Here is a 10516-nt window from a genome sequence, read left to right on the forward strand (position 1 = left end):
GTGGAATCAAACCACAGATTAGGGAGTTTGAAGGCTTTATTGGTGCGGAATCTGAGGGCACAGCCTAGCCCCCACCAACTTTGACCCCGGATCCCAGCGTCACTCAGCTCTGGACGGTTCTTCCCCCATTGCCTCTGTCGGCTGCATAGACGTGAGGGGCAGAGAGGTGCTCTCCTGCCTAACATGGTACCTGCCGCTCCGTTTCTGCGCTCTGAAGACGTACATTAAGGCCACTACGACAGTCACCACGCCCAGGGTCGTTAACACCGCCAAGAAGACGGGGACAAAGTGGGAGTTCCCAGCTGTGCAGAGAAAGCGCTAAGTCAATATGCGTCCCCCCTGTCTCCAACCCCCCGCCCCCCAGCTTACCGGTCCAGACCCGCAGCCCGGTGTTAGCTCACCCTCAATGTCCATCACCACGACCAGGGTGTATTTGCCTCGTGAGCTGGACGCTTGGCACTGATAAGTACCATTATGTGTTACATTGACGAAGAACGGGATCCCCACCGGCACCTCCCTGCTGGAGCCTTCCTTCAAACACCGCAGCTCGGGGTACGGGTTGCCCCTGGCTTGGCACTGCAGGACGTGTCTCGTTTTATCTTTCCACTTCAAGTACTGGGGGCATGTGGCTCGGTCAATTTTGGGACCATCTGTGGAACCACCATGTGTGATCAGACACCCAACACACCCGAGGCACAGTGGTGCAGAGGAGCGTCTAATCTTTCCAGGGCAGGGGTGGAGGGATTAAAGGTCAGGGTGACCGACTCACACAGGACACGCAGCTGGACGCTACTGTTCCTGTGCAAGAACTCGCCGTCCACCTCGAGAGTAGCACTGCAGAGGAAGCTGCGTCCGTCGTCACTCTCGGTAGCATTTAGCTGAAGTTGAGCTGGCTGCCCCGGGGCCGCGGCCGGAACTCCGTCCAGCGTGACCTGGACTCGAGCCCCAGCCATGCAACTCACGGTCACTGTGGCCCCCTCAGGGACGCTGGGCTCGCTGAGGTCCAGAATGGGTCCTAGGAAGCCTAAACGCGGGGCATTGCCCAGGAGCTTAATGAACAGGACCTTCCTGTGGGTCAAGCCGCTCCCTCCGCCCTCCCCTTTTCTCTCGGGATATCCGGGCCACGGTTTCGGCCGTTCCAGCCTCGCCCTCTTTCCGGGCTGTGTCCAACTTTCGGGCACTCAGGCCCAGCCCACGTTGCAACTGCTATTGGGGCAAGCCAGGCCCCACCTTTTCGGCTAGTCTCCGCCCCCTCTGCCACGCCCCCAGGCTGCTGATGCCGCTCCCCCTTCCCACGCCTCCTCTTACTAAAGACCGTCAAGTTCTCCCAGGCCTCCCGTCTCTCGCCCCCTAGGGTCACGTTGCAGACGATCTCCTGGGCACCCTCCTGATCTGCACGTGCCGTGGCTGTGGCTGTGGCCGTTAGCGTGTCCCCGTGGTTCATGACTGTCGCATTAAGCATCTGGTCCCCCAGCGCCAGGTAGACCTGGGCCTCTGAGGCCGGAAAAAGCCCGTCTAGGGTGCAGTCCACGGGACACGACGTTTCCACCTCCAAGAACCGGGGGGCCACGAGGCGCGGGGGGGTCACGGGCAGGACTGAGGAGAAAGGTGGGCATGAGTACAACCCCCAGGACTGTGCCTTCCCCAGAACACCCTCATCCCCCCCCCAATCAGGATATCTTGCTGACTGGGTCACCCTTCTTCGCAGGACACACACACAGGGCCATGAAAACGGCCTTCTCCGAAGATCCCACGGCTCGGGCCTTCCTTCCGGGGCCACCCTGCCCAGTGGCCGGGGGCTTTCCTTCCCAGAAGCCTGTGAGGTCCAGGGTACCCCACTCTCAGGAACCCCAAGGTCAGGGCACCATCTACCCTGGCTCAGCTCGTCACCCACCGTCTGAAGTCCCTTCTCTCACCAAAGGTTCGGAGCTGGCGGGGGGCTGAGGTGTTCACGAACAGTCCCAGCCCCTGGGGCTGCATGTCCAGTTCTGTGCGGCATGAGAAATGGGCTCCGTGGTGGCCTCTGCTGGCCAGCACAGTGGCAGTGACCTCCGCTGGCTCCTCCACTGCGGGCTGCCGGCTCAGCTCCTCCTCCTGGCGAAGCAGCACCACCGTGAGGCTGGTCCGGGGCGACCCACCCTCCACTTGGCAGCGCAGGGTGAAGTTCTGGCCCACCGGCTGCCAAGGAGGCAGGGGTGCCAGCTCCACACGCTCCGGGAGCCCTGAGAGAGGAGGGGAGGATGGCACTTAGCGGGTCCTGCAAACCCACCCACCCACCCCAGGCACTGGGGAGGAGACAGGGCAGTCCTGCCGAGAACTGTGAGCTTTGAGTTAATAAACTTAGAGGGCTTAGAACTGGGCCAGTCGAAGCGTTTGCTATTATCATTAGCACAGTGATTATCATTTCCTGTGTTGTCAGACACCTTGCAAGGCGCTGAACAAAATTTTCTGTTCTCAAAGATGGCACAATAAAAAAAAATGAGGATGCAAGGGATGAACGTTTATGACTATGATATGAATATTAAAAATTCCTGTTTATGGCCAGACGCGGTGGCTCACGCCTGTAATCCCAGAGCTTTGGGAGGCCGAGGTGGGTGGATCACGAGGTCGGGAGTTTGAGACCAGCCTGGCCAACATGGTGAAACCCTGTCTCTACTAAAAATACAAAAATTAGCTTGGTGTGGTGATGTGTGCCTGTAATCCCAGCTACTCGAGAGGCTGAGGCAGGAGAATCACTTGAACCTGGGAGGCAGAGGTGGCAGTGAGCCGAGATCGCGCCACGGCACTCCAGCCTGGGTGACAAGACTCTGTCTCAAAAAAAGGAAAAAAAGAGAAGAATAGAGAAGATTTCACCAGGTTGTTGTGTGCATGAAGGTGGATGACCTCTTGAAGGTCTAAGGAAAGATATTAATAAACAGTAACTGTTTTTTTTTCCCCCGAGATGGAGTCTTGCTCTGTCTCCCAGGCTGGAATGCAGTGGTGCAGTCTCGGCTCACTGCAACCTCCGTCTCCCGGGTTCAAGCGATTCTCCTGTCTCAGCCTCCCGAGTAGCTGGGACTACAGGCACATGCCACCACGCCCGGCTAATTTTTTGTATTTTTAGTAGAGACAGAGTTTCGCCATGTTGCCCAGGCTGCTCTTGAACCCCTGAGCTCAGGTGATCTGCCCGCCTCAGCCTCCCAAAGTGCTGAAATTACAGGCGTGAGCCACCGCTTCTGGCTCTTTGTCTCTTTTTTGGTTTGTTTTTTGTTTGTTTTTGTTTTGAGACAGAATCTCGCTCTTGTCGCCCAGGCTGGAGTGCAGTGACAGGATCTCGACTCACTGCAACCTCCGCCTCCTGGGTTCAAGTGATTCTCCCACCTCAGCCTCCCAAGTAGCTAGGATTACAGGTGCCCACCACCATGCCCGGCTAGTGTGTGTGTGTGTGTGTGTGTGTGTGTGTGTGACGGAGTCTCACTCTGTCGCCTAGGCTGGAGTGCAGTGGCACAATCTCGGCTCACTGCAAGCTCCACCTTCTGGGTTCACACCATTCTCCTGCCTCAGCCTCCCAAGTAGCTGGGACTACAGGCGCCTGCCACCATGCCTGGCTAATTTTGTTTTTGTATTTTTAGTAGAGATGGGGTTTCACCGTGTTAGCCAGGATGGTCTTGATCTCCTGACCTCGTGATCTACCCGCCTCGGTCTCCCAAAGTGCTGGGATTACAGGCGTGAGCCACCACGCCTGGCCTGTATTTTTTTTTTTTTTTAGTAGAGACGGGGTTTGACCATGTTGGTCAGGCTGGTCTCAAACTCCTGACCTCAGGTGATCCACCTGCCTTGGCCTCCCAAAGTACTGGAATTATAGGCGTGAACCACTACGCCCGGCCTGTTTTTGTATTTTTAGTAGATGGGGTTTCACCATGTTGGCCAGGCTGGTCTCGAACTCCTGGCCTCAAGTGATTCACCCACCTCAACCTCCCAAAGTGCTGGGATTACAGGCATGAGCCACCGCACCTGGCCTTTTTCTCTTTTATGGTTAGAGAAATATATAGCTCAGAGAGGGGAGGTGAATTACTTAAGGACACACAGAGAGTAAGTAGCAGAGCCCAAGCTAGAATGTGGGTCTCCCAAACCACAGACATGCCTCCTGGATATCATGTCTAGGGACTCTGTTGGCTCCTTCTCCTAGCTTCTGGCCTGAACACCTGCATTGGCCTCTACCAGAGGTTAGTTCAGTTCTCTCCAATCAGGTTCAGACACTCAGGGCTTTCCTGGTTCACCAGCCCTGCAGCAGCCTCTCAAGATACTCTGGCACAGTCACAGGAGACTTGACACTCCCAGGCTGGGTGCCCTCCCAAGTACACCTACAAAACCCTGGGCCTCAGGCCGGGCACTGTGGCTCATGCCTGTAATCCCAGCACTTTGGGAGGCCAATGTGGACGGATCACCTGAGACCGGGAGTTCAAGACCAGCCTTGCCAACATGGTGAAACCCCATCTCTACTAAAAATACAAAAATTAGCCAGGCATGGTAGCACGTGCCTGTAATCCCAGCTACTCAGGATGCTGATGCACAAGAATCGCTTGAACCCAGGAGGCGAAGGTTGCAGTGAGCAGAGATAGTGCCACTGCACTCCAGCCTGGTGACAGAGAGAGACTCTATGTCAAAAAAAAAAAAAAAAAAAAAGGCTGGGCAAGGTGACTCATGCCTGTAATCCCACCACTTTGGGAGGCCGAGGGAGGCGGATCACTTGAGGTCTGGAGTTTGAGACCAACCTGGCCCATATGGCAAAACCCTGTCTCTACTAAAAATACAAAAATTAGCCGGGCGTGGTGGCACATGCCTGTAATCCCAGCTACTAAGGAGGCTAAGACAGGAGAATCACTTGAACCCGGGAGGCGGAGGTTGCAGTGAGCTGACATCGCGCCATTGCACTCCAGCATGGGGCACAAGAGCAAGACTCCGTCTCAAAGAAAAAAAAAAAAAATCAAAAAGTAGGCCAGGCCTGGTGGCTCACGCTTATAATCCCAGCACTTTGGGAGGCCAAGGCGGGCAGATCATTTGAGGCCAGGAGTTTGAGACTAGCCTGGGCAACATGGTGAAATCCTGTCCCTACTAATAATACAAAAATTAGCTGGGCATGGTGGTGCACACCAGTAGTCCCAGCTACTCAGCAGGCTGAGGCAGGAGAATCTCTTGAACTTGGGAGGTGGAGGTTGCAGTGAGCCGAGATCGTGCCGCTGCACTCTAGCCTGGGCAACAGAGTGAGACTCCATCTCCAAAAAAAAAAAAAAAAAAAGCCGGGCGCGGTGGCTCACGCTTGTAATCCCAGCACTTTGGGAGGCCCAGGCGGGCGGATCACGAGGTCAGGAGATCGAGACCACGGTGAAACCCCGTCTCTACTAAAAATACAAAAAATTAGCCAGGCGTGGTGGCGGGCGCCTGTAGTCCCAGCTACTCAGAGAGGCTGAGGCAGGAGAATGGCGTGAACCCGGGAGGCGGAGCTTGCAGTGAGCCGAGATTGCGCCACTGCACTCCAGCTTGGGTGACAGAGCAAGACTCCGTCTCAAAAAAAAAAAAAAAAAAAAAAAAAGAAGAAGAAAAGGCCAGGCGCGGTGGCTCACGCCTGTAATCCCAACACTTTAGGAGGCCGAGGCAGGCAGATCATGAGGTCAGAAGTTCGAGACCAGCTTGACCAACATGGTGAAACCCTGTCTCTACTAAAAATACAAAAATTAGCCGAGCGTGTTGGCGTGCGCCTGTAATCCCAGCTACTCAGGAGGCTGAGGCAGGAGAATCGCTTGAACCCGGGAGGCAGAGGTTGCAGTGAGCCCAGATTGCGCCACTGCACTCTACCCTGGGGGACAGAGCGAGACTCTGTCTCAAAAAAAAAAGGAAAAGAAAAGAAAAAAAAAAGTAGCCAGGTACAGTGGCTCAGGCCTGCAATCCCAGCTACTGGAGAGACTGAAGTGGGAGGATTGCCTGAGCCCAGGAGTTTGAGACCAACCTGGGCAACATAGGGAGATCCTGTCTCTAAAACAAAAGTATAAAAAAGTGTAAATGTAAAACCTCCATTCGCCTACTGCTGACTGAAAGGGGTACCCCCTTTTTTTGCTTAAGAGACAGGGTCTTCTGCCGGGCGCGGTGGCTCACGCCTGTAATCCCAGCACTTTGGGAGGCCGAGGCAGGCGGATCACGAAGTCAGGAGATCGAGACCATCCTGGCTAACACGGTGAAACCCTGTCTCTACTAAAAATACAAAAAATTAGCCGGGCGAGGTGGCAGGCGCCTGTAGTCCCAGCTACACGGGAGGCTGAGGCAGGAGAATGGCGTGAACCCCGGGGGGCGGAGCCTGCAGTGAGCCAAGATCGCGCCACTGCACTCCAGCCTGGGTGAAAGAGCGAGACTCTGTCTCAAAAAAAAAAAAAAAAAAAAAAGAAAAAAAAATGAGACAGGGTCTTGCTTTTTTGCACAGGCTGGAGTGCAGTGGTGCAATTATAGCTCACTACAGCCTTGAACTCCCGGGCTCAAGCGATTCTCCCACCTCAGTCCCCCCAGGGGACTTCAGGCATGTGCCACCATGCCCAGCTAATATTTTTTATTTATTTTTGTAGAGATGGGGTGTCACTATATTGCTCGGCCTGGTCTTAAATTTCCGGACTCAAGTAATCCTCCTGCCTCGGCCTCCCAAAGTGTTGGGATTATTGTTGGGGCCAGGCGTAGTGGCTCACGCCTGTAATTCCAGCACTTTGAGAGGCTGAGGTGGGCGGAACACGAGGCCAGGAGTTCAAGACCAGCCTGGCCAACATGGTTGAACCCTGTCTCTACTAAAAATACAAAATTAGCTGGGTGTGGTGGCGTGCATGTGTAATCCCAGCTACTTGGGAGGCTGAAGCAGGAGAATTACTTGAACCCAGGAGGCAAAGGTTGCAGTGAGCCGAGATTGCGCCACTGCACTCCAGCATGGGCAAAAAGAGCGAAACTCTGTCTCAAAAAAAAAAAATGCTTGTTGGGGCCCAAGTGAATTGACTTCACAACTGCTGCCTTGGCATGAGATTGAGATGCGTCTCTATGTCTCTATGTCTCTGTGTCTCTGTCTCTGTCTATCTTTGTATCTCACACACAAATGTCCAGGTCTGAGCTCTGGGTCAGAACCCTGGTCCATTCTTTGCAAACAGAGGGTCCCCACTCTCCTGAGCCATTGGCCACTTGCCCACACCACTACCCAAGACCAGTCCCACCTCCGGACACATCGACTCACTGTACACGGTGATGTTTGAGGAGCCTGTTATCTGAGAGCCACTGCAGTACGCTGAGCAGAGGATCCGACTGTTGCCAGTCACGTTGCTGAGGTGGAAGGCTGCCCAGCCCATGCCATTGTCCACCAGCTCCTTTGATAGGGACGTCTCCAAGACGATATTCTTAGAGCTGGGACAATCAGTACTGCAGTTCACCAACAGGGACCCTCCAGCAGGAAGCACAGGGTTCTGGGGCTCCACCCGCAGCAGGAACTCCTGCCCCTGGGCACCTTCAGGAACATAAAGAAGTCCTGGTGTTTGTTTCCTTGCCCCCCAACCCACGCATCAACATGCCCCACCATTTAACACCTCTTTCCTTGTGCCGAGACAGAAGGGTTCCCACCCGCATGGTCCAGTGGGAAAGGTATAATCCATCAGGGACCAGGGAGAACTCAGAAGGAGGCCAGAAGAGGATCTTGATCCAGCATAGGAGGAGGTGAGTCAGGGAAGGCTTCCTGGAGGCGGGGACCGTTGCAGGCCGAAACTGAAGGCTAAGTAGGAGTTAGCAAGTGAAAGGGACAGGTGATCCTGGCAGAGGGAACCACATACACAAAGGGCAAATTTCAGGAGTTCAGATGGAGCAGGAAGCATGAGGGGTGTGTGTGTGTGTGTGTGTGTTAGGGGAGAGGGATGGCGTACAAGCCGTATGCTGGGGCCTACCACCTGAAGGCTGAACTAAGGAACCAGAACTTTCTCCCGAGGATAGAGTCAGCAGCCAGGTCGCAGTGTGGCAGGATGCAAACAGCGTTGCGTTCTCTTCCTCTACCCTCTACTGATCCCCAACACCCAGCCCTCCCCAGCCCTCCCCAGCTTGACTGGCCTCACCTGGGGTCAGCAGATAGCAGACCAGCAGAGTCCAGCAGGCCCTGGGCCACGACACGGATGGTACCATGGTGGCCATTCTGACAGAGGAAGGTGCCTTCCTGAGGTGCCCGAAGGGCAGGCAGGGGGAAAGGCGGGGCCTCCCACTGCGACGGAAGCACAGCGGTTAAGATTGCAGAAGTCTGGGGACTGTACCTTGCCCAGGCCTGTGGGTGGAAGGGGATGCTGTGGCCCTTGGAGGCCAGGGTGGGGGACCCAGACGGGGCTCTGCAAAGTGGCCAGCACTGCTGAGTATGCCCCAGGGAAGGGGCTGGTCTCAGTTGCACTGCTGGCCCCCAGTTGAATTCACAGGAAATTCGAACTAAACTGGTTTCCTTTGTTCTCAGCTCTGGGAAGCCTGGGTGGGGGCGTTGAGGCATCTCCTTCCGGTTGAACTTAGGTGGGGAGGGGAATATTCTGTCCACAGAGAGGAGGTTAATGGGGAAAACTGTAGGCACCATTGTGTAGATGTTAAGGTGGGATTTCGAGGAAACATTAAAAAAAACCAAAAAACAGAAACAGAAGCAGAATCTTGCTATGTTGCCCCGACTGGTCTTGAACTCCTGGCCTTAAGATGGCCTCCTCTCATCTTGACCTCCCAAAGTGTTGCGATTACAGGCGTGAGCCACCACGCCTGGCCACCTTTGAAGATCTTGAGGACACCTCCCTATCTTTGAAGATCTTGGAGATCCCCCATCCCCTGCACGAAGAGCTAAGGTAGGTGATTTGGGGACAGCTGAGTCCCTGAGCCACTGTCTATCCAGGATTCTACTTGGTTTTTGTTTGTTTTGAGACAGGGTCTCACTCTGTCACCCAGGCTGGAGTACAGTGGCGGGATCTCGGCTTACTACAGCCTCTGCATCCCGGGGGTTCAAATGATTTTCCTGCCTCAGCCTCCCGAGTAGCTGGGATTACAGGTGTGTGCCACCACGCCCGGCTAATTTTTGTACTTTTTGGTAGAGATGGGGTTTCACCATGTTGGCCAAGCTGGTCTCAAACTTCTGACTTCAAGTGAGCCGCCCGCCTTGGCCTCCCAAAGTGTTGGGATTACAGGCGTGAGCCACTGCGCCTGGCCTTCCAGGATTCTACTTGTAACTGGCCTTTACCCCATCCTGTTGCCCCCTTGCCCACCCTTCCAGGCAGCTGGTCACTTCATTCTAAGGGAAGGCACCAAGGGGACCAGGTGGGACCCCCACCTTTGACCTGCCTCTGACCTCAGGCCTCTGATCTGCCTTCTGGGCTTCACATCTGAGCTCCGGTGAGAGACCTTGTTGAGAGCCTTGATGGAGCCCTGCATTCACCCACTTTCCCCAGACCTTGAGGTCACCCCACCTCCTCTCTCATCTGGAGCACCCCCGCCTTCCTAATCAGGTCCCTCCTCTATTCGTCTGCCTTCCGAACAATCCATTTCCCACCTGGTGTTCAGAGAGCAGCTAAAACCCGTCTAGTGTATTTGTAAATAGCAGGGCCCAGTAGTATGGACCTGGTGCCTGTAATCCCAGCTCCTTGGAAGGCTGAGGTGAGAGGATCGCTTGAGCCTGGGAGGTCAAAGCTGAAGTGAGTCGAGATTGTGCCCCTGCACTCCAGCCTGGGAGACACAGTGAGACCCTGTTTCCACAAAAAAAAAAAAAAAAAGATGCCGGACTTATTGGCTCACATCTGTAATCCTAGCAGCACTTTGGGAGGCTGAGGTAGGTGGATCACGAGGTCAGGAAATCGAGACCATCCTGGCTAACACAGTGAAACCCCGTCTCCATCAAAAATATAAAATTAGCTGGGCGTTGTGGCGGGCGCCTGTAGTCCCAACTACTCGGGAGGCTGAGGCAGGAGAATCACTTGAACCCAGGAGGCAGAGGTTGCAGTGAGCAGAGATTGTGCCGCTGCACTCCAGCCTGGGTGACGGAGCAAGACTCCATCTCAAAAAAAAAAAAAAAAAAAAAAAATATATATATATATGTATATAATTTATAATACTTATGTAATAGTGAGACCTTGTCTCTAAAAATAAAAAAGAACGAAATATTTGTAAATAAGTCATATTTCGTTTTTTGAAACAGAGTCTCACTGTGTCACCCAGGCTAGAGTGCAGGGGCGCAATCTCAGCTAACTGCAATCTCAGCCTCCTGGGTTCAAGTGATCCTCCCACCTCAGCCTCCCTAGGAGCTGGGACCACAGGTGCACACCACCGTACCTGGCTAATTTTTTGTAGAGACCGCTTTCACCATATTGCCCAGGTTGGTCTTGAACTCCTAAGCTTAAGGGATCTGCCTGCCTCGACCTCCCAAAGTGCTGGGATTATAGGCGTGCCCTGCTACACCCACCAGTAATATTTCTGATAAAGAAGTATGTCTGCACCAGGTGTGGTGGCTCACGCCTGT

The 10516-nt window shown here is 54.3% G+C and overlaps 1 protein-coding gene across 2 annotated transcripts; it reads right to left on the reverse strand.

Moving 5' to 3' along the window:
• Positions 1–18: 18 nt before the first annotated feature.
• Positions 19–10052, reverse strand: ICAM3 (intercellular adhesion molecule 3). Of its 2 annotated transcripts, XM_055238210.2 has the most exons (7): positions 8103–10052; positions 7241–7507; positions 1917–2222; positions 1309–1596; positions 770–1024; positions 402–650; positions 19–302 (listed from the first exon to the last, which is right to left on the reverse strand). In XM_055238210.2, exons 1-7 carry the CDS (start codon positions 8176–8178, stop codon positions 100–102), a joined length of 1644 nt encoding a protein of 547 aa, XP_055094185.1. In that variant the 5' UTR covers positions 8179–10052; the 3' UTR covers positions 19–99. The 2 variants fall into 2 exon arrangements, with proteins under 2 accessions (XP_055094185.1, XP_055094186.1); XM_055238211.2 differs by lacking the exon at positions 1309–1596.
• Positions 10053–10516: the final 464 nt, after the last annotated feature.

This window comes from Symphalangus syndactylus, chromosome 13 (genome assembly GCF_028878055.3).
Source record: "Symphalangus syndactylus isolate Jambi chromosome 13, NHGRI_mSymSyn1-v2.1_pri, whole genome shotgun sequence".
NCBI classification, from domain to species: domain Eukaryota; kingdom Metazoa; phylum Chordata; class Mammalia; order Primates; family Hylobatidae; genus Symphalangus; species Symphalangus syndactylus.

What these genes read in the sequence shown, in the direction of transcription:
- ICAM3 (XM_055238210.2), bottom strand. Translation starts at nt 8,178, where the DNA reads ATGGCCACCATGGTACCATCCGTGTCGTGGCCCAGGGCCTGCTGGACT. An exon ending in CTGCTATCTGCTGACCCCAG is followed by an intron (nt 7,508 to 8,102) that starts GTGAGGCCAGTC and finishes ATGTTCCTGAAG; the next exon opens with GTGCCCAGGGGCAGGAGTTC. An exon ending in CGTGGTGATGGACATTGAGG is followed by an intron (nt 303 to 401) that starts GTGAGCTAACAC and finishes TTCTCTGCACAG; the next exon opens with CTGGGAACTCCCACTTTGTC.